This window comes from Anser anser (assembly GCF_964211835.1).
Source record: "Anser anser genome assembly, contig: HAP1_SCAFFOLD_32, whole genome shotgun sequence".
NCBI classification, from domain to species: domain Eukaryota; kingdom Metazoa; phylum Chordata; class Aves; order Anseriformes; family Anatidae; genus Anser; species Anser anser.
Window position 1 is genome coordinate 3,658,092 of NW_028154148.1, and position 24,373 is coordinate 3,682,464.

Sequence of the window (24,373 nt, forward strand, 5' to 3'; positions counted from 1 at the left end):
AGATTTGGGGGAGGGAAGAAGAGCTTGGCCAGCAGAAGCTAATGATTTTGGAGAGGTAAGAATGCTCAGGTAATGTTGATCCCAACATAACGCAGACTTAAAGCAGTCATGTGAGGCCCTTGCCCTATTTTAACCTGTAACATTAATACCTAAATCTAAATGCCACTCCACACCCTGACAGGAATCCACTGCTCTAAGTTTTGACCACAATATCCCTTGAGCCAAAATTAGTCCATAACACCTTTTCCATTACCTTTACACTATTACTCACCCTGATCCCTGCCCTTAAAACTAGCATTTTAATGCTCTAATAAACTCTAGTATTATTGCAGACCTAAACAAAATGCTAAAGCAAAGAGCTTGCACATACCCTAACCACAGACCTGACACCCCAAGCACAACACCAAACCCTCCCACTCAATATTTGCTTAAGCTCTCATCCACAAATGTTTGCCGTAGTCCCTAATGCCATACATGAACAACTAACATTCAAACCCTGTCATCTGAAAGCTGATCCCAATAAGATATGTGGAGGTCAGGAGCAGCCTGGACAAGAGAGATGTGAGATTTTGGGGTGGGAAGAAGAGCTTGGCCAGCAGAAATTAATGATTTCGTAGAGGTAAGAGGGTTCATGTAATGTTGATGCTGTGGTAACACTGACTTAAAACAGTCATGTATGGCCCTTACCATACTTGAACCAATAATTTTAATCCCTAAACCTAAATGCTACTCCAGCACTCTGACAGGAATCCATTTCTCTAATGCTTGAACTCAAAGTATCACTTACGGAAAACTCAGGCCATAAACCTTTCCCTTACGTTTACTCTCTTTTTCAACCTGATCCCTTCCCTTAATACCAGTATTAAAATGCTGTGATTAACCCTAGACTTTGTGGCACACCCAAAAATAACAACAACAACAACAACAAAAACATAAAAAACAGAGCTTACCTAACCACAGACCTGATACCCACAGGAGAACAACAAACCTCCCCAGTAAAGTTTTCTTCACTCTCTAACCCAGAAAGGTGACCCCTAGTTGCTTGGGAACCCTGCCTCTCTAACTTTGCTTAAACTCTAACCCAGAAATTGAAAACCAAGTCCCGGGGGGCTAGAGAGAGCTCAGCTCTGCCTCAGGATCTCCTGCCCCAGCAGGAGGGATGTGACTGGGGCAGTGACTGGGAGGTCACTTCTGTCTCTGCAGCTGATAGGGCAGCAGCAGGAACGTGTCACGCAAAGGGACTGTGAGGTCCCTTGTGTCTGGAGGTGGCAGGTCAGCCTTGGCTTCTCCCTGGGATGTGCACTTTGGGGCTGACATCTGCCAGTGGCCCTGCTAGGCCAGCAGAAGGCCCCTGCTTGGCATGCTGCCTGTGGGATCCCCTCTGCCTCCATCCCCAGGAGGACCCAGACAGAAAGAAGGCCCGCACAGGGGTTGTCCTGTCCCTTCCGCTTGAGGCCAGGACTGGACAGCAGAGGCACAAGGCTTGGCTGTGTCTAGCCAAGAAGCTGCAAGGCCAGCAGCAGGCCCAGGCCTTGGAAGATGCTGGTGATGTGACTTCTGTGTGCTTGGCTGACAGGCCGCAAGGAGCCTGATGGGTTGGGATGCCTGCTTCAGGAGTGGTTTCCACCCTGATGGAGCTTTCTTTGGTAGTAGGAAAGAGCAGGAGAGAAAAAAGTGCCACAAAGTGTACCTTGGAAGGGTGGCACTGGCCACAAGGAGGAAGAAATGTCCCTCAAAGGGTCGTGCTGTGGTGCCAGAGGTCACCCAAAGAGTGTCTATGATCAGACCCAGGCTTTGTGTTCATCAAGGAACAGCTGATGAGGGTTGACGAGACATGGGTGAGATGATGGAAAGTCCTGGATGAGAGCAAGGTGGTGGACAGAGATGGGTGTCTGCAGGCTTCAAGGAAATAGGGCAAAGTGTGGGACAGCATAGGAAAGCCTGCAGAGGAGAAGGCAGAGGGTGCTGTCACGAAGGGAAGGCCCCAACAGCCCTGACGTTTTTGTCCCTTTGGGTAGAGCTTCTGAGGAGACGAGATAGAGTCATTGTAATGGGGCCTCACTGCTTCCTTGATACCCTGTGCAGGGGTGGGGAGGTGTCCTAATGAAGTTCTTGTCGTGGCATCACACTGCCCACCACATCATACAGACCCCAAGAAGAGCCCTGAGCCAGACGGGGGGGTGCAGGATCTCCCCTCCCAGTGGCTGGGGTCAGGCCTTGGCCCTTCTGCTTCACCAAAACCAACCAAGACTTTTCTCAGCACAGCGCTTTGCCTGTCTGGAATCATGGCCTCCAATGATCTGCCCTAACAAGCCCCTGGGGAGGCTTTTTTAGGAACAGCCCTCAGTGGGGCCCATTAATACTCCAAGTCACTTCAATTTTTCCTCCTGACTTTACTTTCTCAAGCAGTTGCATCGTTCTCCTCTCAGTACGCGATTTTCACTGACTCAGCACTAAAATACACCATGGAGCTCATTAAAATGCAGAATGTCCTAAGCAGCCATATCTCTCCCATAATTTTCTTCAAGTTTTCAAGACTTGTTCAGCTAATTGGAGAGCTTCCATGGTGTAGTTAAGGAGGAAGATTTCAAAGAGCATCTAATAGAAATCTTTCCTCTTTTTAGAGACTGAATTTTGTTGCATTTCAATTTGGAGCATCATTTTCCCATAGATATTGGTCTAGTGTTACTCTGTTGAAGCCCTGCTGAAGTAGGAAGAGCAGGGTTTTTCCTATGTAAAACCAACAGGAAATCATGCTGCTATTTTCAAAATAAAATAAAACAAAGTTCAAGTTCCTCATTTTGTTGTCTCTAGTGAAGTTTACCTTCCCAAAAGGATGACTGTACATGATCTATTTTCCACTGATTAACAGGAAATTTAAAATAATTGTGTTAATATTAATCCACGTCATACTAATTCAATGATAAATGATGAGTTGCTTGCTAAGGAAACCGTCAGACAGAGTGCTGAGAGATGGGCGAGCTGGAACTCACTGAAACTCTAACCAGCAACTGGGTTGGTGAGAGTGGTCTGAATGATCCAAGAGTAAGGGGAGGGCAAAGCAGGAGACCCATGGGAAGTGCATAGGTCCAGACTGGCAGCTGGAAAGGGGACATCCAGCAGGGTCTGTGTAATCAAGATGGGTTTTGAGCCTGGAAGATGAGGGAGCACACCATTATAGACAAAGGGATGACAATGCAAGTACAGGTGAACACCAGTATTTCTTCTCCTGTGATGAATATAGAACATAGAAATTCTCATTTCTTCATGATAGAAATTACACTTCACGTGAAACTTTTTAAGGAAGGGATTGAATCGTTTGAGCTGATGAGTAGTTGCTTTATTAGTTAAGTACTAAAAAAAAATACTGGGTATTGAGGCAGAGCCTTGCTGTCTGACCTTAAGCAACCAGGGAAAACCTCCTGTGGTCCCGTTGTGTTTGAGGCACTTCCCTGAACTGGCAGATGTCAGAAAAGACCTGCAGGAGACCGGAGCCCTTTGGGAAAATCAGGTGGAGCCAGGTGGAGTTCCCAGGGCACATCTGCTGCCAGCAGTGGTCTTTGTCCCTGTAACTGCAGCCCAGCCCTGCACAGGAAACCCCTTCAAAGACAACACCCTAGTTCAGTGGGTTCCTGGAATTGACCTAGATTTGAAATGGCCATTGGAAACCTGAGATACTTTTCCTTATTCCTACTAGACACATGAACATCCACTTACCTTCCTGCGTCATCTTTAGCAAACTCAGGCTGAAAAACTCAAGTATAGCACGCTTCAAATGGCTGAGGCAGAACCCATCAGCTTGCCCCACTTTGGAAATAGTCCCCGTCCAACTGAGGTTTTCAAAGTGAAAAATGTGAAATGACCCGTCAGGTCAATGCGCAGAGTAAGGGAATGTCATAGGCATTGTGCTGGAGTGTCAGAAGGCAAAAAGCACTGCACTGTGCCTCAGAATAATCAAGGAGACCTAATCCAGTTCATCCATGAGATGAAGCAGAGTGAAGGACGTTGAGTTGTGTCCTAACATGAAGAAGGATGTACATCATTGGTGAAGGAACTGTCTTTTTGTGCCATCACAAATGCAAATACACAAAACTGTATCAATTAAAGGTAACAAGCCCCACTCTGGCTCTGTCACCTCACAGGGCAGGAGAGAGGGAGCTGACAGCCAAGGGACGCATTTGGGTGTGGAAGGTGGGACCCAGCAGAGACAAGAGCCAAGGCAGTAGCTGGGGGAGGCCAGGAGAAGCAGCCCAAGGAGTGGTGCTGCTTGTGAGGACACGTTTGTGCCAGCAGCCTGAGTGGGCAGCAGCTGTGCGCAGGCGAGGGGAGGCCAGGAAGCACATGCCAAGAGCGCTCCTGCCAGCAGAGACAAGGCCGGGGCCGAGGGCAAGGGGAGGGGCAGGCCCAGGGCAGGGGGCTGCAAGGGCCATGCTGAGCTCCCTGCCCCTGCAGCAGCCGCACTGGCCCTCAGCAGATGTGCTGGCCGGCACGCACGGGGAGGTGCTGGCGTGCATCAGAGAGCAGCGAGGAGGGCGCTGGAGAGGGCCGGGGCGAGGCGGGTGGCAGAGCCCCATGCAGGGGCTGGCTGGGGGTCCCCTCTGCTGCAGCCACCGCACGCGGCATAGCAGGAGGAGGGCATGCAGGGCTTGTGGACACGGGGCAGAGCCTGGCCCTGGACACTCCATGAGCGCCGTGCAGGTCCTGGCAGGCTGCGGTGAGGGGACGAATGCCCTGGGCCCCCTTCCTGCTCTGCCCAGGCCAGCAAGGGCCCCGAGCGGCCTCGTGTCCCCTGCCCCTGCAGCTCTGGGCTCCCTTCCCCAGCCCTGGCTCTGCAGCACCAAGCCCTGCTGGGAGCCCTCCCCTGCATGCTGCCACCGCTCCCTGACGCTGCTGGTGCCTTCTGCCGGGCACTGCCCAGCCCAGCCCAGCCCCTGCCCACCTCTCCCCACCTCCCGGACCTCTCCCCAGCCCAGCAGCCCAGGCTGGGCTGGCCCCAGGCCAGTGCCCACCGCAGGCTGCTGCAGGGCTCTGGGCACGGCCAGCACAGCCCCAGCCCCTCGCAAGGCACCGCAGCTGCTGGCACAAAGGCGGCTCTGGGCCTCCCCAGCAGCCCCCGCGCTGGGGCAAGCCACGGCTCAGGAGATGGAGGGCCGTGAAGCTGCAGGAGCCCTGCTCTCCTGCCTGGGACATCCCCAGCACAGAGTGCCTGTGCCCCGCAGGGCCAGCCCCGCTCCCCAGGCCAGCACAAGAGGCCTGGCCCAGGCACAGAGCACCACCAGATTCCTCTCCAGGATGCCATTTGCCATCAGACCCAGCACCACTGGGACAGTCCCTATCCAGTCAAGGCCATTTACTCTTTGCTGGGCCATAGGCAAGCAAGAAGGCAGCTCCCAGTCCAGCCCTTGGTCCTTCACTGATCACTCTGGGGTTCTGATCCATTGTGAGGCCCAGAAAAGCAAGAGGTCTGTTCAGGAAGCAGATCCTTGGGTGTATTCCTGAAACCAGGTTTGCAAGAGGCGTGCAGAGACATTGAAGAGATGCCAATGTAGAGATAAGAGGACTGTCACCAACATACATGAGATCTGAGGGCTTATCCAAATACAAGAAGCACAATGTGGAAGCCAGAAGAGAGCAGCAGTGAAAAGGCCACGTCCTGCTGCTGGCCATGGCCATGGCTCCAGGGAAGCAGCAGCCCCGACCCGAAGGCAGCAGAGAGGCAGAGCCCAGCGGGCAGTGAGGGGCAGCCGCGAGGGCCAGCGGGGCTGCTCCTCCCTGTGGCAGCTGGGCTCTGGGCCCTGAGCCCCTCCTGCGTGCTGGGGCTGCTCCCCCAGCTCCAGAAAAGATGGGAAGGGATGGAAGCTGAGACCAATGAATTTCTGCTCGACTCTGTTTTGTCTTTATCTAAACGGGAAGCCCACTTCTATACGTACATGAGATACTTGGTTCAAAACTAAAATACAATGATAAACTCACAGGATACTAAGTAGATCATTTCTGAATGAAAATCACAAGGTTCAGAAAATAGTTTAAAAGTAAAGTAAGACTGTTTTAACACTTATTCAGAAAAAAAGAGAAAAAAAAAAAAGTATTGTGTTAGGACTTTGCGCCCATTATTAATGATGAAGAAGCATGTATCCAAAGAGTGTCCTCAATGCATCCTTGAGCTCCTTGTTTCTCATGCTGTAGATGAGGGGATTCATGGCAGCAGGAACCACAGAGTACAGAACTGCCACAACCAGGTCCAGGGATGGGGAGGAGATGGAGGGGGGCTTCAGGTAGGCAAATATGCCAGTACTGATAAATAGGGAGACCACGGCCAGGTGAGGGAGGCACGTGGAAAAGGCTTTGTGCCGGCCCTGCTCAGAGGGCATCCTCAGCACCGCCCTGAAGATCTGCACATAGGACACCACAATGAAAACAAAACAAGCAGATGCTAAACAGGCACTAACTACAACAAGCCCAACCTCCCTGAGGACTGAGTCTGAGCAGGAGAGCTTGAGGATCTGAGGAAGCTCACAGAAGAACTGATCAAGCTCATTACCTTGGCAGAGGGGCAGAGAAAATGTAGTGGCCGTGTGCAGGACAGCATTGAGAAAGCCACTGCCCCAGGCAGCTGCTGCCATCTGGGCACAAGCTCTGCTGCCCACGAGGCTCCCGTAGTGCAGGGGCTTGCAGATGGCAGCGTAGCGGTCGTAAGACATGATGGTGAGAACATAAAATTCTGCTGATACAAAGAAGAGAAAGAAAAAGACCTGTGCAGCACACCCTTGATAGGAGATGGCCCTGGTGTCCCAGAGGGCATTGGCCATGGCTTTGGGCAGAGTGGTGGAGATGCAGCCCAGGTCGAGGAGGGCGAGGTTGAGGAGGAAGAAGTACATGGGGGTGTGGAGGCGGTGGTCGCAGGCTACGGCGGTGAGGATGAGGCCGTTGCCCAGGAGGGCAGCCAGGTAGATGCCCAGGAAGAGCCCGAAGTGCAGGAGCTGCAGCTCCCGCGTGTCTGCGAATGCCAGCAGGAGGAACTCGCTCACAGAGCTGCTGTTGGGCATTTCCTGACTTTGGACACAGCTGTCTGTTGAAGAGGATAAGGCAGAAAAAAGTTAAAACAGACTTCTCTGAGGAAAACCTACTGCAAGCCTCAGAGCACCCCCAGCCCAAACCTCTCTCTTTGCAGGAGAACCTTTCTGCAGCTCTCCTGCTTGAGCTGCAGCTGGTGCTGGCTGAGAGTGGCACTGGGAGCAGGGGCTGCTGTGGGCTCCAGAGGAGTCCTTCCTGCTGTGCAGCAGGAGGGAGGTGGGAACATGGGGGAAACTCAAGTCCAGTCAATTTATCAGGTCAATGAAATTTGCAGTGCTGTTTCCAACAATGCACCCCAATGCAGAACAGAGCTGCAGTTGACACTGCTGAACACTCCTGTTCTCAGCTGCCCTGTGTCACCCCTCTGTGAGCTGCAGGACCGTCCCGCTCAGGTGTTTCCCTGAGAAGAAACTGGAGACAGCTGAGAGCAGAGAAGCCCCAGTCCAAGTGCAGCTGGGCAGAATCCTCACATGGTCTGTTGGTTGTAAGCAGGATCTCAGCTCTTCCCTCCTATCCAGGGCTGCAGAGGCCTCACTCCAGCTGCCCACAGACAGCCATCCAGCAGCACGGACATGGCCTTAGCATGGAGGTGTCTCCTCCTTGGGGCACCTGGATAACACAAGGATGCCACGAGAGAGCTGCATCCTGCTGGAGAGCAGCCTGCAGGCCAGCAGGCTGCAGCACAGACAGAGCTGGATATCTACAAGCTGATGTGTGCCAACATCCCATCTGAATCCCCTGTAGTGCCTGAAAGAGGCTGGGCCACCCCGCTCTTGGCTGACCAGGGGCACCTGGCTTAGGGCACTCCGAGGGACTTCTGCCAGACTTCCTCACCTCGCAGTGCCATCCAGCAGGACTCCCAAAGCCTACTGCATTGCCCACTGCCCTCCCAGCAACAAGACCCAGCAGGAGACCCTTCCAGGACGGGCAGCTGCATGGCCCTGCAGCCAGAGACGTACCTTGTCAAGGGCTGTGCAGATTTCTCCTGCAGGCAGCTCTCAGCATCCTCCCACTGCCAACTGCCTCCAAGCCCTCTCTCCTTCTCTCCTGTCCCCGTGCCAGCTGCGGTCAGAGCCCCCAGCCCTGCTGCGCTGCGCACAGGAGCTGCTCCTGGGCACAGCTGTCTCTCTGCACCAGGGCCCTCTTGCCACGAGCTCTCTCTGTCCCACGAGCCCGGCCCAGCTCAGCACCAGACGCCCAGCCCAAGGCATTGGAATCCCCCCTCGGGGGGCATTGCTGAGGAGCCCACGAACCTCAGGCACTGAGAGACAATTGAAGACATCTCTCAACAAGTCCAAGTCAGAGGCAAGTTTCCTGCAGTGTCCCCCTGAGGGCCAGCACTGACACAGCCTCCCTTGGAGCTCGTTAGAGCAGAGCATTGGAGGCAGTGAGGACAAGGAGACAAAGGCACTGTGAAGGTGACCCTGATGTATAGGAAATCTGGATGTGTGTCACCAAGCAAAAGGACCAGGCCTTGACCCCCAGCCCCTGGGAAGGGAGATCCTTTCCCTTCACACACTGCTCAGGGCTCTTCGTGGGGCAGGAGGAGATGGGGATGTGCATGGGCAAGTGCAGGAGAATGGTACGAGCCCTGCCTGGTTCATGGCTGGGGGCAAGGAGGCAATGAGGCCCTGGTGCTTTACCGATAAGCTGTCTCCTCCTAGGTCTCAGTGGCAGAGACAACAGCCAAAGCCATGGACACAAAGCCCTGGGTCCTGTTGGGAATTTCAGCCTTGTCAGAGGCCTCTGTCCCCTCCACAGCCCTCTATCCTGTCTACACCAGGCTGTCCTAGGGACTCCCAGACCTGCACCTCTTTTCCTGCTGGCTCTAGACCCTTGTCCGTGTGGTATCTCACAGGATCTGAGCTGAGTCTGATAACTCAGATCTTCTTGGTGGCCATGCTCCTCGTAAGGCAGCTCTGTAGGAAGCTGGCCTGGTTCCTGGTGAGCAGCACCACTGCTCGTATGGCATCCCTCATGGGGGATGTTCACGAGTCTATGGAGCTAGATGGGATCCCCCTCTTGGTACTGAGGGAGCTGGAAGAAGTGCTCACCAAGCCGCTTTCCATCATTTATCAGCAGTCCTGGCTATCAGGGGTGTTCCCAGTCAACTGGTGACATGGAAATATGATGCCCACCTACAAAATGGCTGGAAGGAGGATCTGGGGAACTACAGGCCTGTCAGTCTGACCAGTGATGGGGACGTTCATGGAGCAGATTATCTTGAGTACCATCATGCAACACTTAGAAGACAACCAGGTGATCAGGCGCAGTCAGGAGGGCTTTATCAAAGTTAGGTCCTACTTGACAAGTCCAAACTTCTTCTATGACAAAGTGATGCACGCAGTGGATGACGTAATGGCCGTGGATGTGGTTTATCTAGACCTCAGTAAGGATTCTGAAACTGTTTCCTACAGCGTTCTCCCAGAGAAAATGGCTGCTCGAGGCTTGGACACTTATATGCTTCCTTGGATTAAAAAGGGTCTGTGTGGCTGGGCCCAAAGAGTTGTGGGACATGGAGCTAAATGGAGTTGGAGGCCGTTCTCTAGTGGTGACCCCCAGGGCTCAGTTCTGGGGCCAGTTCCCTTGAATATTTTCATCAGTGATCTGGACAAGGGGATTAAGTGCACCCTCAGTATGTTTGCAGACAACACCAAGTTAGAAGCGAGTGTTGGTCTGCTCAACAGTAGGTGGGCTCTGCAGAGGGTGCTAGATAGGCTGGACTCATGGGCCAAGGCCAAATCTATGAAGTTCAACAAGGCCAAGTGCTGGGTCCTGCACTTGGGGCACGACAACCCCATGTAATGCTGGGGAATGGCGGGTGGAATGCTGGCCATCGGAAAGGGAGTCGGGGGTATTGGTGGATAGTCGTCTGAATAGGAGCCAGCAGGGTGCTCAGGTGGCCAAGAAGGCCAACAGCATCTGGGCAGAATGAAACCAGAGGAGGGCCACGAGGATGATCAAGGGGCTGGAGCACCTCTCCTCTGAAGACAGGCTGTGGGATTTGGTGTTGTTCAGCCTAGAGAAAAGAAGGCTCTGGCGAGACCTTATGGCGGCCTTCTACTACCTAAAGGGGGCTGTAGGAAAGCTGGGGAGGGACTCTTCATCAACTAGCGTAGTGATAGGACTAGGGGAAATGGTTTTCAATTGAAAGAGGGTAGGTTTAGATTAGATATTAGGCAGAAGTTCTTTACTCAGAGGGTGGTGAGGCACTGGAACAGGCTGCCCAGAGATGTTGTGGATCCCCCCTCACTGGAAGTTTTGAAGGCCAGCTTGGATGGGGCTTTCAGCAAGCTGGTCTAGTGGAAGGTGTCTCTGCCCACGGCAGAGGGCTTGGAATTTTAGGATCTTTAAGGTCCTTTCCTACCCAAACTACTCTGTGATTCGCTGATTCTGTAAATCCAAAACACAGCACCACACCAGCTCCTAGGAAGAAAAAATTAAGTCAATCCCAGCTAAAACTCGGACTATATCCACCCCTTACTCCATACCATTGTTCCTATGTCATGCTCAGGTCTGACACTTTCTAAATAACTATCACCACTTTTCCTCTCTTTTGATATACACACAGAGATATCTTGCCCTTAGTCTATTTGTGTCCTGGTTTTGGTTAGGATTAATTTCCATCCTAGTATCATAGAATCGTAGAATGGCTTGGGGTGGAAGGGACCTTAAAGATCATCTAACTGAACTCCCCCCAGATACCACCCACTAGATCAGGTTGGCCAAGGCCTCATCCAGCCTGGACTTGAACACCTCCAGGGATGGGGCATCCACAACTTCTCTGGGCAACCTGTTCCAGTACCTCACTACCCTTACAGGGAAGATTTTCCTCCTGATGTCTAGTCTAAATCTCCCCTCTTTTAGTTTAGACCACATCCTCCTGTCATTATCTACCCGAGTAAAGAGTTCTTCTCCAGTTTTTTTAAAAGACCCCTTTAAGGATTGAAAAGCTGCAAGGAGGTCTCCCTGGAGCCTTCTCTTCTCTAGGCTGAACAAACCTAACTCCTTCAGCCTGTCTTCACAGGCGAGGTGCTCCAGCCCTCTGATCTTCTTTGTAGCCCTTCTCTAAATTTTGCTGTGAGACGTTCATATCTTTCTTGTGCTGGTGGCCCCAAACCTGGACACAGTACTCCAGGTGAGGCCTCACAAGGGCAGAGCAGAGGGGGACAATCACCTGCCTCTATCTGCTGGCCGCCCCTCTCTTGATGCAGCCCAGGATGCACTTGGCCTCCTGGGCTGTATGTGTACACTGCTGGCTCATGTTGAGCTTTTCATCCAGCAGAACCCCCAAGTCCTTCTCTGCAGGGCTTCTCTCAATGAGTTCTTCTCTCAGCCTATCCCCATGTCTGCGATTTCCCCGGCCCAGGTGGAAATGAAAGATTTCAGGGAAATGAAAGACTTGGGAAGCCTGACTGGCAGTGAAGACTGAGGAGAAGACGTTGCTGAATCCCTCAGCCTTCTCCATGGCTGTCATTACCAGTTCACCCTTCTCATCCATCAGAGGGGGTACAGTCTCCTTGGCCTTTCTTTTCTGATCAATGTATCTCTAGAATCTCTTCCTCTATTTCCTTGCTTCTCTTGATAAGCTCAGTTCCATGAACTGAAAGCATGCATGAAACTGAATCATGCGTGAGGGCTTGGGGAAAGTAACCTTGGATCCACAGAAGCCATTGGGGAAACAAAATTTATACGTAGGAAGTGTAATTTTGTGGAGGTGCAGAGCTGATGGGCACATTGTGCAGGGTGCTCCTAAAGACCTTTGTGCCCTTTTCCCTCCTGACTACAATGCCACTTCTGTCTCAAGACTAGAGTAGCCAACAGAGGTGAGACAGATACTCTGGGATCAAGAATGTCACAAGAAAGCTGATCCCAATAAAATATGGGGAGGCCAGGAGCAGCCTGGACAAGAGAGATGTGAGATTTTGGGGTGGGAAGAAGAGCTTGGCCAGCAGAAACGTATGATTTCATAGAGGTAAGAGGGTTCATGTAATGTAGATGCTGTGGTAACACTGACTTAAAACAGCCATGTATGGCCCTTACCTTACTTGAACCAGGAATTTTAATCCCTCAACCTAAATGCTACTCCAACACTCTGACAGGAATCCACTTTCTCTCTTGCTAACCCTAATGCCTTCCCTTAACAGTAGCATTAAAATGGTCTCTTAAACCCTAGACTTCTTGGCAGACCTAAATAAAACCCTAAGCCAGAGAGCTAGTCCATACCTTAACCACAAACCTGACACCACAAGCAGAACACCAAACACTCCCACTAAAACTCTGCTTAATCTCTAACCCAGAAAGTGAAAAACAGGTACCGAGGGGGCTCTGGAGGTCAGCTATGTTTCCCCTAGGTCAGCTCTGCCTCAGGATGTCCTGCCCCAGCAGGAGGAATGGGACTGGGGCAGTGACTGGGAGGTCACTTCTGTCTCTGCAGCTGATAGGGCAGCAGCAGGAACGTGTCACGCAAAGGGACTGTGAGGTGCCTTGTGTCTGGAGGTGGCAGGTCAGCCTTGGCTTCTCCCTGGGATCTGCACTTTGGGGCTGACATCTGCCAGTGGCCCTGCTAGGCCAGCAGAAGGCCCCTGCTTGGCACGCTGCCTGTGAGATCCCCTCTGCCTCCATCCCCAGGAGGACCCAGACACAAAGAAGGCCCGCAGAGGGGTTGTCCTGTCCCTTCTGCTTGAGGCCAGCACTGGACAGCAGGAGGCACAAGGCTTGGCTGTGTCTAGCCAAGAAGCTGCAAGGCCAGCAGCAGGCCCAGGCCTTGGAAGATGCTGCTGAGGTGACTTCTGTCTGCTTGGCTGACAGGCCACAAGGAGCCTGATGGGTTGGGATGCCTGCTTCAGGAGTGGTTTCCACCCTGATGGAGCTTTCTTTGGTAGTAGGAAAGAGCTGGAGAGCTCTTTCTCTGCCACAAAGTGCACCTTGAAAGGTTGGCTATCGCCACGAGGAGGAAGGAATGTCCAGGGAAACAACTGGTCTTCCTCCTAGAGCTTGAGGCAAAGAAGACATTAAGTGCCTAAGCCTTTACCTCATCTTTTGTCACCAGGTTTCCCCCACATCCATTAAAGGATGATGATTCTCCTTAATCCTCCTTTATTAACATATTTATATAAAAAAATGTTTATTTTTATATTTTGCCTTTGACAAAAATCTGTCCCTCAGATAGCCTGGTGTGGAGAGGACAAAGGCGTCTGACAAGGCTGAGATTCCCAACAGGACCCAGGGCTTTGTGTCCATGGCTTTGGTTGTTTTCTCTGCCACTGAGGCCTAGGAGGAGACAGCTTCTCGGTAAAGCACCAGGGCCTCATTGCCTCCTCGCCTCCACCCACGAACCAGGCAGGGCTCGAACCATTCTCCTGCACTTGCCCATGAACATCCCCATCTCCTCCTGCCCCACGAAGAGCCCTGAGCACTGTGTGAAGGGAAAGGATCTCCCTTCCCAGGGGCTGGGGGTCAAGGCCTGGCCCTTGTGCTTGGTGAAACACATCCAGATTTTTGACATATCAGTGTGCCTTGACATTGCCTTTGTTTCCTTGCCCTCACTGCCTCCAATGCTCTGCTCTAACGAGCTCCAAGGGAGGCTGTGTCAGTGCTGGCCCTCAGGGGGACACTGCAGGAAACTTGCCTCTGACTTGGACTTGTTGAGAGATGTCTTCAATTGTCTCTCAGTGCCTGAGGTTCGTGGGCTCCTCAGCAAAGCCCCCCGAGGGGGGATTCCAATGCCTTGGGCTGGGCGTCTGGTGCTGAGCTGGGCCGGGCTCGTGGGACAGAGAGAGCTTGTGGCAAGAGGGCCCTGGTGCAGAGAGACAGCTGTGCCCAGGAGCAGCTCCTGTGCACAGCACACCAGGGCTGGGGGCTCTGACCACAGGAGGCACGGGGACAGGAGAGAAGGAGAGAGGACTTGGAGGCAGTGAGGTGCGCAGCAACAGAGGGCAGTGTATGGCAGGACAGATCTGCAGGCTCTTGGCACCGTGAGTCTCTGGCAGCAGGGCCATGCAGGTGGGGTTACCAGAGGGGTCTTCTACAGCTGGCAAATCCAATGGCTGATAGCATCTGTCGGGATGGGTCTCTCTCTTTCTCCAATATGAAGTAGACGCTTCCATTCCTTCTGGCTTCTCCACCTGGCCGTGCTGCTGCTGCTCTTGTTCCCAGGCTGCCTGGGGATGGGGGTTTCACCTGCCCATGGAGTGAGCCCTCGGGGTGCTTGGGGGAAGGGGAGTACGGGGACAGGGTGAGGGGTCTGGAGATGGGCACTTGGAACCTGAATTCCTTTGCTCCCGGAAGTGTCCAGGTTTTTTAGGCACAGGAACAAACACCGCAGGGAAGTGGTCACAGCACTGAGGCTATCACAATTTAAGAAATATTTGGACAACACCCTCAGGCATGTGGACCAATTTTTGGGTGCTTATATACAGATTCAGGGGTGGGATTTGACGATCTTTGTGGAACCCTTCCAAGTCAGGATATTCTATGAGTCTATGACTCTATGAACCTCTGAGTACAATTGTCCTGCATCTCAGGTGGATGCCAGTACAGGGCAGCTGTGACCAGCTGTAATGGACAGACTGGGTGGCCTCTCTAAAGAACACTCTGTATTAAAGGGACGGTCCCTTTGCCTCTGATGATCCACAGGTTTTCTCTTGGATTGCAGCAGAAATGCCCAGGATTTCTGCCTTAGAAAAGGTCCCCTGGATTGGGGTGGGCAGCTAGACAAAAAAAAATACAAAAATAAATCCCCACAGCCATGCTCTGCAAATGGATGAATTGTGAGCAACAATATGGAAAAGCTCTATATTAGCAAGTGACTTGAATGTGAAATGAGCCAATGTTCCTCTTAACCTCTTGTTGTTGGGCAGGACTGCCTCATGTGTTGCTCACAGCAGAATCCCCTATTCACTGGGATATCCTCAGGCAGAGTCAGTAAGACCTCCTGAAAGGCACCTGCCAACTGTAATCCTGAAAGAGGACAGTCATTACATTGGATTAATTGAGAAAGAGAAAAAGATTTTCTCATAAAAGTTTTTGGATTTATTAATGCTTTTTATCCCCCTGGGACAGAAACGCATGCCAAGAACCAGCAAATGGCCAACAGCAGCTCTGTGAGCGAGTTCCTCCTGCTGGCATTCGCAGACACGCGCGAGCTGCAGCTCCTGCACTTCGGGCTCTTCCTGGGCATCTACCTGGCTGCCCTCCTGGGCAACGGCCTCATCCTCACCGCCGTAGCCTGCGACCACCGCCTCCACACCCCCATGGACTTCTTCCTCCTCAACCTCGCCCTCCTCGACCTGGGCTGCATCTCCACCACTCTGCCCAAAGCCATGGCCAATGCCCTCTGGGACACCAGGGCCATCTCCTATCAAGGGTGTGCTGCACAGGTCTTTTTCTTTGCCTTTTTGATTGGAGCAGAATTTTATGTTCTCACTGTCATGTCCTACGACCGCTACGTTGCCATCTGCAAGCCCCTGCACTACGGGAGCCTCGTGGACTTGTGCCCAGATGGCAGCAGCTGCCTGGGGCAGTGGCTTTCTGCACGCTGTGCTGCACACTGCTAATATATTTTCACTACCTCTGTGCCATGGTAATGCCTTGGACCAGTTCTTCTGTGAAATCCCCCAGATCCTCAAGCTCTCCTGCTCAGAATCAGACTAGTTCAGGGAAGTTGGGTTCATTGCATTTAGCTTCTGTTTAGGTGTTGTTTGCTTTGTTTTCATTGTTTTTTCCTATGTGCAGATCTTCAGGGCGGTGCTGAGGATGCCCTCTGAGCAGGGCCAGCACAAAGCCTTTTCCACGTGCCTCCCTCACCTGGCCTTGGTCTCCCTGTCTATCAGCACTGCCACATTTGCCCACCTGAAGCCCCCCTCCATCTACTCCGCACACCTGGACCTGGTGGTGTCAGTTCTGTACTCAGTGGTACCTCCAGCAGTGAACCCCCTCATCTACAGCATAAGGAACCAGGAGCTCAAGCACGCACTGAAGAAGCTATTTCAGTTGTCTTCCAGAAGCAGTTAGCTGCATCTGTGTTGTTAAAATGGGAATAAGTCACAAAAAAAATAATCACAGAATCATAGAATATCCCGAGTTGGAAGGGACCCATAAGGATCATCAAGTCCAGCTCCTGGCACCACAAAGGTCTACCCCAAAATTCAGACCATGGGACTAAGTGCACAGTCGAAATGTTTCTTAAACTCCAAGAGGCTTGGTGCAGTAACTAGTTCCCTGGGGAGCCTGATCCAGTGGGCGACCATCCTCTCGGTGAAGAACCTCTTCCTGATGTCCAGCCTAAACCTCCCCTGACTCAGCTTGACACCATTCCCGTGGGTCATATCACTGGTGACTAAAGAGAATAGATCGGCGCCTGCCCCTCCACTCCCCACCGTGAGGAAGCTGTAGACTGCGATGAGGTCTCCCCTCAGCCTCCTCTTCTCCAGGCTGACCAGGCCAAGTGACCTCAGCCGCTCCTCATACGTCTTCCCCTCTAGGCCCTTCACCATCTTTGGAGCCCAGTATCTTACTGACTTGAAGAAAGAGGCTTTAATCTCTCCTGGTTTGTTTCCTAATGAAGGAGCACGAAAGAGACGCGTGTCCTTGTCTCTGAAGAGGAGGTGAAGGAACAGCTAGGGCAAGGGACACAAAAATCAGTTGCGCCAGACTAAACTGTGGTTGTATCTGAGCTTGGAGACTGCAACCCTCTTCAGACTTCCAGATCTAGAGGAACACTTTGGCTGCAACCTAAAAGCCACGTGTACATAAGCTCCCCCAAGCCAGCCAATCTCCTTCCCATGACCTGCCAGGAAACAGCAATGTAGGCATGTAACCAAATTAAAGCCCAAACCTTCAGCCCAGCCCTTGACCTGAATAGTGAGTGAGGATCCGGATCCTGGCATTTATACGTGAGAGTTTATACACAGTCAAAGTAAATACTGTAGTCAGAGGTCACGGGGCTAGATTTTGAAAAGTCCTACAGAAAGAAGAGATCTCAGAAAAGCAAATATAAATAACATTAACGTCAAGAAAAGTAATTCTGATTGCTATATTCTTTATCTGCCGTGACTAGGCAGAAGAAAATCTATGATAACAATTTTGCCTTTAAGGTCATTTTCTTTTTCCTTTTATTTCTTCTATTTATTTATAAATTGATTGATTGATTGATTGATTTTAACAGGCTCTGTACTAATTTTCCTCACAGAATGACTAAGAGAAATGTGACCCTTGTGCACCATTTGTAGTTAATTCATTAGGTCAACTCTAACCACTAAGCCCCTTCTCAGGCTATTTCTATTAGTGATAAGGAGCGATTGACCTTCAAAGACTGAAGCCAGGTAGATGAGCCTATTCCACAAGGTCTCTTGGCTCCACCCTTGTTAAGTGAAATCTGCCAGGTGTGGATCATTTGACCTTTGCTCTATAGGAAGCATGAGGAGTGGTGGGGAATTGCCTCCCCAGGGGAGTTGGAGGCTTGTGTTATTTAGGGTGCTTTTCCATTGTGGTGCAATGGACCCAGTGTTCCCCATAGGCTGCTTTTTCTTCATGTTTTCTACCATCTCTGTGAAATAGTTTTAGTGACTCTAGGAGCTAGCTACGTTGGTGGTGCCTTCTCAGTACAGTAAAACCCTGGTGGTATGACTTCACTGTGAAGTAGTTGGGAAGTGACTCAAGCTCAGAAGCTGGCAGGTAAGTGTTCCTGGGTTCTACAGTTGTTTGATGTTGAGGAGTTTGAGTATTTCCTTCACCTTGTCTGTTTTCAGTGAAATTACTTACGTGGGTTCTGAGCTCCCTTTCCAGCCCTTAAAAATAAAATGAAATAATAATAAAAAGACAAACTCAGAAGCTCAAGTGCTTACAGGTAAGCCTGACTTTGAAGAATGTTCTTAAGTATTTGTTAAGATGGAACAACAGACTGTGTGAAAAAGGTGCCTTAATGTGAACGCAGATTTTGCCTTGTGGTAAGTAGAAACAGATCTGGATAGATACTGGTGGCATGATCGTTACTTTCACTAAGTGGAAATTGTGAGAATGTGCTGTCCTTAAAGGAAATGATGTTCTCACTATAGGCAAGTCAAAAGCAGTGGGAAGGAAGCCTGTCCTCTTCCCTACAGGCCTGTGTCTCGGCTGTGGAGAAACTTTTGGAAGAGGTCCACCAACTTAAAGAGAACTGATCTTCCTCCCCACCTGTACAAACCAGTGTCTCAGCTCTCAGGGTTAAGCGTCCTTCTGTGTTAGGAAGACCACAGAGTGGGTACGCAGCCTGTGCCACCCTGTGGTTTGACCAACGTGACCACGGAGAAGACTTCAGAAAAAGGGATGGAAAATCTACCAGGACACTAGAGGCATGGGTACATGAGTTGGAAGGAGGAGGAGAAAAAGAAAAAGAGAGAAAACAGGGGGGAAATGGGTTCTCTGAGAAACTTGTTGCTCCAATTTCCTCCAAGCACCTGGTACATCAACCCCAGCTCCCTGGGGCCCCAATTCTATTGTTAGCTCAAGCCTTTGAGCCCCATGTTGGGTGCCAAAAAGGACTGTGGTGGCTTTACCTTGCTAGGCAGCTAAACACCACCACAACTGCTCTCTTACTTCCCCTCCTCAGAAGAGGAGGGGAAGAAGTAAAGGAAAGAACAACTCAGGGGTTGAGATAAGGATAATTTAATTAAAGGGAAAAAATTATGAAGGAAAAATTATTACTAATTAAACAATTTAATTAAAGGGGAAACAAAAAACAGGGAAAGGGGGAAAAAATGACAAGCAAAGGCTGTGTGGAAGTGCAGAGTAAAGAAACTACTCTCAACTTCCCACAAACGAGCGATGCTTGACCACGTCCTTGAAGCAGGACCTCAATGCACGTAGCTGTTCTTGGGGAGGACAGATGTTTTTTGCAACGAGTGCTCACCCCTCCCCTCTTCTTCCTTTTTCCACCTTTTATTGCTGAGTGTGACATCACATGGTATGGAATATCCCTTTGGTTGGTTTAGGTCAGCTGCCCTGGTGATGTCCCCTCCTCACTGTTTGCCCACCCCCAGCCTGCTGGCTCTGGGGGGGTTAGAGGGAGTCCTGATGCTGTGCCAGCACTGCTCAGCAGCAGACACAACACTGGGGTGATATCAGTGCTGTTCTAGCTGCAAGTGCAGAGCACAGCACTGTATGGGCTGCTGCAGGGAAAGGTAACATCCCAGCCAGACCCAGTACACCTTCCACCTCGAATCAACTGCCCCAGGGCTGGAAACACAGCCCTACCATTTGCCATGGGCTGATCCAGACCCGCCTGGAAGAGGAGGAAGCTCCTGAACACCTCCAATACATTGATGACATCTTCACATACAGCAACCTAGCAGAAGAAGTGTTTGAGAAAGGGAAGAAAATGTTCCAAATCCTTCTGAAAGCTTGCATTGCCCTAAACCAAAGTAAGGTCAAGGGACTTGCACAGGATATCCTGATGCAGGCTGGCTAGGTTCAGCGGGACTGCTGCTTGGGGATGGGCTGGGTATCGGTCAGTGGGTGATGAACAATTGCATTCTGCATCACTTGCTTTGTACATGTCATAATAATAATTGTTCTTATTGTTGTTTTTCCTGTTATTATTGTCTCGTCATTTTATGTCCTTTTAAACTGTCTTTATTTCAACGCAGGAGCTTTTGGGGGCTGAGGGTGAGCTAACAGCTGTGTGGTGCTGAGCTGCCTTCCAACTTAAACCACAACACTATGTTTGACAACCACACTCTAACGGCACAAATCGCATTTCTAAAATCAGTCTCGCCTGTGTTCAGAGAGGAGCAGTCGGGGATGACTTCGGACTGCTTCAGACACCACAGCCCAGCAGAGACCCTGCTGCCTTCGGGAGCTGTCAGCCCTGAGGCCTTGGGGACACCTCGAGGGAGCCCAATGGCATAGAGCAAGCGATGCCATGGTCGGGTGCTGTGCTGCTGAGCTGGGCCGGGTTCCTGGGCCCAAGGGGAGCTCGTGGCAAGCGGGCAGCGCTGCAGAGAGACAGCTGTGCCCAGGAGCAGCTCCTGTGCACAGCGCAGCAGGGCTGGGGGCTCTGACCGCAGCTGGCACGGGGACAGGAGAGAAGGAGAGAGGGCTTGGAGGCAGTTGGCAGTGGGAGGATGCTGAGAGCTGCCTGCAGGAGAAATCTGCACAGCCCTTGACAAGGGAAGTCTCTGGCAGCAGGGCCATGCAGGTGGGGTTGCCAGAGGGGTCTTCTACAGCTGGCACATCCGATGGCTGATAGCAGCTGTCAGGGTTGGTCTCTCTATTTCTCCAGTGAGGAGTAGAAGATGCTGTAGAGAATGGCATTTAGAAGGGGGCATTTGAAGAAGACTGAGGCTTGGTTTATCTAAAGGGAAAAGCTTTTTTGGATTCTGTGCTTTCAGATTCCTGTTGTGGAGGGGAATCTGAGTGAATCTGAGCACAGAGCTTGTGGGATGGAGTCTGTGAGCATGGACAGGGAGGAGATGTGGGGACACAGGGCCAGCTCCCAGCAGGAACACGGGCAGGCAGCAGGGACATGGGCAGGCGGTGAGAGGGAGCTGCTGCCAGAAATGCTGTGCGAGGGAGGGCTCAGGCGCCTCCCTGGGACACTCCCTGCTCTCCTCTCCCACCAGCACAGGGCAGCTGAGACCAGAACTGATGGACAGACTGGCTGTGCCCTCTGAAGTACACTCTGCACTAGAGGAACAGTATCTGTGACTCTGAGGATCCACAAGGTTTCACTAGAAGTGCAGCAGGAATGACAGTATATAAAAAAGGAATCGCCACAGCCCTTCTCTGCCGTTAGGGGACTTGGGAGTAAAATTTGGTTCACAAGAAGAGTTAAACTAGTCTGAGAATACTCCATGTTCCTCTTTAGTTCTTTTAATAGGTAAGGACTGTTAACTACACTGCCCACAGCAGAGTCCCTTGCTCCCAGGGACAGCCTCAGGCAGAACCAGTCAGAGCTCGTGAAAGGGACCTGCCTAATGTCTGCTTAATAGGCTGAAATTGAATCACATATTATCAGAAAATTCTGTTGTCTGTTCTTACTGCCTTTTCCATACTTGGTCAGAACCCCATGCCCAGAACCAGCAAATGCCCAACAGAAGCTCCATCAGTGAGTTCCTCCTGCTGGCATTCGCAGACACACGGGAGCTGCAGCTCCTGCACTTCGGGCTCTTCCTGGGCATCTACCTGGCTGCCCTCCTGGGCAACGGCCTCATCCTCACCGCCGTAGCCTGCGACCACCGCCTCCACACCCCCATGTACTTCTTCCTCCTCAACCTCGCCCTCCTCGACCTGGGCTGCATCTCCACCACTCTCCCCAAAGCCATGGCCAATGTCCTCTGGGACACCAGGGCCATCTCCTATCAAGGGTGTGCTACTCATGTCTTTGTATTTGTCTTCTTCTTTGGAGCAGAGTATTCCCTTCTCGCGGCCATGCCCTACAACCGCTACGTTGCCATCTGCAAGCCCCTGCACTACGGGAGCCTCGTGGGCAGCAGAGCTTGTGCCCAGATGGCAGCAGCTGCCTGGGGCAGTGGCTTTCTCAATGCTGTCCTGCACACGGCCACTACATTTTCCCTGCCCCTCTGCCAAGGCAATGCTGTGGACCAGTTCTTCTATGAGATCCCCCAGATCCTCAAGCTCTCCTGCTCAGATGCCTACCTCAGAGAAGTTGGGGCACTTGTGTTTAATGTTTCTTTAGTCTTTTGTTGTTTTTTCTTCATAGTTGTGTCCTATGTGCAGATCTTCAGGGTAGTGCTGAGGAAGCCCTCTGAGCAGGGCCGACACAAAGCCTTTTCCACGTGCCTCCCTCACCTGGCCATGCTCTCCCTGTTTGTCAGCACTGCCATGTTTGGCCACCTGCAGCCCCCCTCCATCTCCTCACCATCCCTGCACCTGCTGGTGGCAGTTTTATATGTGGTAGTACCTCCAGCAGTGAACCACCCCATTTTCTACAGCATGAGGAACCAGGACCTGAAAGCCACACTGAAGACAATGATTCTAGTGGTAATATTTACTTAGCAATGAATTGGCTGTCTCACTTTTCTTGTTTAGCTCAGGTTAATCTCAGGCAATTTTTGACCTTTATGTATAGTATTGATTGTAATTTTGTTTGCAGTTAAATGTTTGTTTTCATTCCTCTTTTCTAGATGACCAACCCTCTGTGTGACCCAGAGGCTTTCTCTGAATGTGTTTATTCCTAAATGACACCTGGCCTCTGTTGTGGCATCTTGTCAATAAAAGTGAAGTTGCTCAGTGCTCAGGGCTCTTCTTCCCAAACTGGAGTGCAGAAGGCGCTCAGGGAATGCCAGGCTCAAGGCCTCACTCTTGTGCTTGGGTGCCACCTGGACACAGGGGCAGGAGGGCATGGGGTGCTGGGTGAGGGAGTCAGGGCTGGACTGAGTCATCACTGGTGGATGCCCAGTGCCCCTGGAGGCCCTGACTGGTCAAGAAGCAGCTTCCTGGGATTGCAATGTGATAGGGCTGGCGGCATCAGGGAGGTATCGGGAGCCACCAGGATATCCTAAGTGTTCTCCTGGGATGCCGTGTGCCTTGTGTTGGGTGGGCAGCGAGTGGGTCTTCACAGTAAAGCCAAGCCAAAGGATGCACAGGCTGATGAGAACTCTGCAATGCCAGGACACACAGTGAGGCCACAGCACAAAGGTCTCAGAGGCCTTCAGTGATCAGTAGGGAAGGGCCAAGACTGGGTGACCAGGCAAGGGCAGGGGGGTGGGGAGAGGTGGGCAGGGTCTGGGCTGGGCTGGGCAGTGCCCGGCAGAGGGCACCAGCAGCGTCAGGGAGCGGTGGCAGCATGCAGGGGAGGGCTCCCAGCAGGGCTTGGTGCTGCAGAGCCAGGGCTGGGGAAGGGAGCCCCGAGCTGCAGGGGCAGGGGACACGAGGCCGCTCGGGGCCCTTGCTGGCCTGGGCAGAGCAGGAAGGGGGCCCAGGGCATTCGTCCCCTCACCGCAGCCTGCCACGACCTGCACGGTGCTCACGCAGTGTCCAGGGCAAGGCTCTGCCCTGTGGTGCGCAGGGAGACGGCAAAGCCTCTCTGAAAAAGAGGCTGAAACTGGAAAAGATCCTTCCGCTGCCCTGTGGTGTGACAGGGCCAGGGTGGGACAGGTTACCTTTATTTGATGTAGTTCTTGTGTAATTTGCATTGGTGATGGCACAGAAAGTCAGCTCTTTCACCAGCGATGTACATCCTTCTTCATGTTAGGACACCACTCAACGTCCTTCACTCTGCTTTATCTCACAGATGAACTGGATTAGGTCTCCTTGGTTACTCTGAGGCACAGTGCAGTGCTTTTTGCCTTCTGCTACTCCAGCACAATATGTGTGACTTTCCCTTCCTCTGCGCATTGACCTGAAGGGTCATTTCACATTTTTCACTTTAAAAACCCTGGTTGGACAGGGACAATTTCCAAAGTGGGGCAAGCTGATGGGTTCTGCTTCAGCCATTTGAAGTGTCCTGCTCTTGAGTCTTTCAGCCTGAGTTTTCCACAGATGACCTAGGATGGTAAATGGATGTTTAGTTGTCTCCTAGGAAGGAGGGAGAGTGTCTTGGGATCCCAACGGCCATTTCAAATTTAGGTCTATCCCAAGAAACTGCTGAAGAAGGAGTTTGCGTTGAAGGGGTTTCCTGTGCTGGGCTGGGCTGCAGTTTCAAGGAGAAAGAGCACTGCTGTCAGTGGAGGTGCCCGGGAAACATCACCTGTCTCCACATTATCCACCAACGGGCTCTGGTCTCCTGCAAGTCCTTTCACACAGCTTCCATTCCAGGGAATTACTCTAAATGCACCAGAGCCTCTGGAGGCCTAATGATTTCATTGAAAGCAGAACCAGGAAATGGGATTTCAAGGAAATATTTCAAATGTGAGTAAACTACTCTGAAGACCTTGGCACTGGTTGCTCATGGTCAGACAGCAAAGCTCTGCCTCAGTACCCAGTATTTTCTTCAGTACCTAAGTCATAAAGCAACTACTCATTACCTCAAATGATTCAATCCCTTCCGTAAAATGTCACACAGTGTAGTTTCTCTCATGAAGAAATAGGCATTTTCAGGATGTATATTTGTCACAGAAAAAGAAATACTGGTGTTCTCTGTACTTGCATTGTCATCGCTTTGTCTATCATGGTGTGCTCCCTCATCTCCCAGGTACATCCACCTGTCTTGATTAAACAGTCCATGCTGAATGTCCCCTTTCCAGCTGCGTGTCTGGACCTATGCACTTCCCATGGTTCTCCTGGCTTACCCTCCCCTTCCTCCTGGATCACTCAGACCGCCCTCACCAACCCAGGTGCTGCTTTGAGCTTCAGGGAG

General features: G+C 51.7%; 2 protein-coding genes across 4 annotated transcripts; one reads left to right on the plus strand and one right to left on the minus strand.

Annotated features, from left to right (window-relative positions):
• Nucleotides 1-5,395: 5,395 nt before the first annotated feature.
• LOC310890615 (olfactory receptor 14C36-like) lies at nucleotides 5,396-7,140 on the minus strand. The gene has a single exon (XM_083852928.1). It carries the CDS (start codon nucleotides 7,044-7,046, stop codon nucleotides 6,114-6,116), a length of 933 nt encoding a protein of 310 aa, XP_083709054.1. The 5' UTR covers nucleotides 7,047-7,140; the 3' UTR covers nucleotides 5,396-6,113.
• Nucleotides 7,141-15,794: 8,654 nt separating this feature from the next.
• LOC310890616 (olfactory receptor 14J1-like) lies at nucleotides 15,795-23,385 on the plus strand. 3 transcript variants are annotated; one of them, XM_083852929.1, is made up of 4 exons: nucleotides 15,795-17,459; nucleotides 17,635-17,751; nucleotides 19,701-22,056; nucleotides 22,200-23,385. In XM_083852929.1, exons 3-4 carry the CDS (start codon nucleotides 21,139-21,141, stop codon nucleotides 22,251-22,253), a joined length of 972 nt encoding a protein of 323 aa, XP_083709055.1. In that variant the 5' UTR covers nucleotides 15,795-17,459; nucleotides 17,635-17,751; nucleotides 19,701-21,138; the 3' UTR covers nucleotides 22,254-23,385. The 3 variants fall into 3 exon arrangements, 1 of the variants encoding a protein (XP_083709055.1); XR_014577269.1 differs by lacking the exons at nucleotides 15,795-17,459; nucleotides 19,701-22,056; nucleotides 22,200-23,385 and adding an exon at nucleotides 18,132-19,638 and having other exon boundaries at nucleotides 17,472-17,751; XR_014577270.1 differs by lacking the exons at nucleotides 15,795-17,459; nucleotides 19,701-22,056; nucleotides 22,200-23,385 and adding an exon at nucleotides 18,177-19,638 and having other exon boundaries at nucleotides 17,472-17,751.
• The last annotated feature ends 988 nt before the right edge of the window (nucleotides 23,386-24,373 follow it).

What these genes read in the sequence shown, in the direction of transcription:
- LOC310890615 (XM_083852928.1), bottom strand. Translation starts at nt 7,046, where the DNA reads ATGCCCAACAGCAGCTCTGTGAGCGAGTTCCTCCTGCTGGCATTCGCA.
- LOC310890616 (XM_083852929.1), top strand. Translation starts at nt 21,139, where the DNA reads ATGCCCAACAGAAGCTCCATCAGTGAGTTCCTCCTGCTGGCATTCGCA. An exon ending in TGAAGACAATGATTCTAGTG is followed by an intron (nt 22,057 to 22,199) that starts GTAATATTTACT and finishes CCTCTTTTCTAG; the next exon opens with ATGACCAACCCTCTGTGTGA.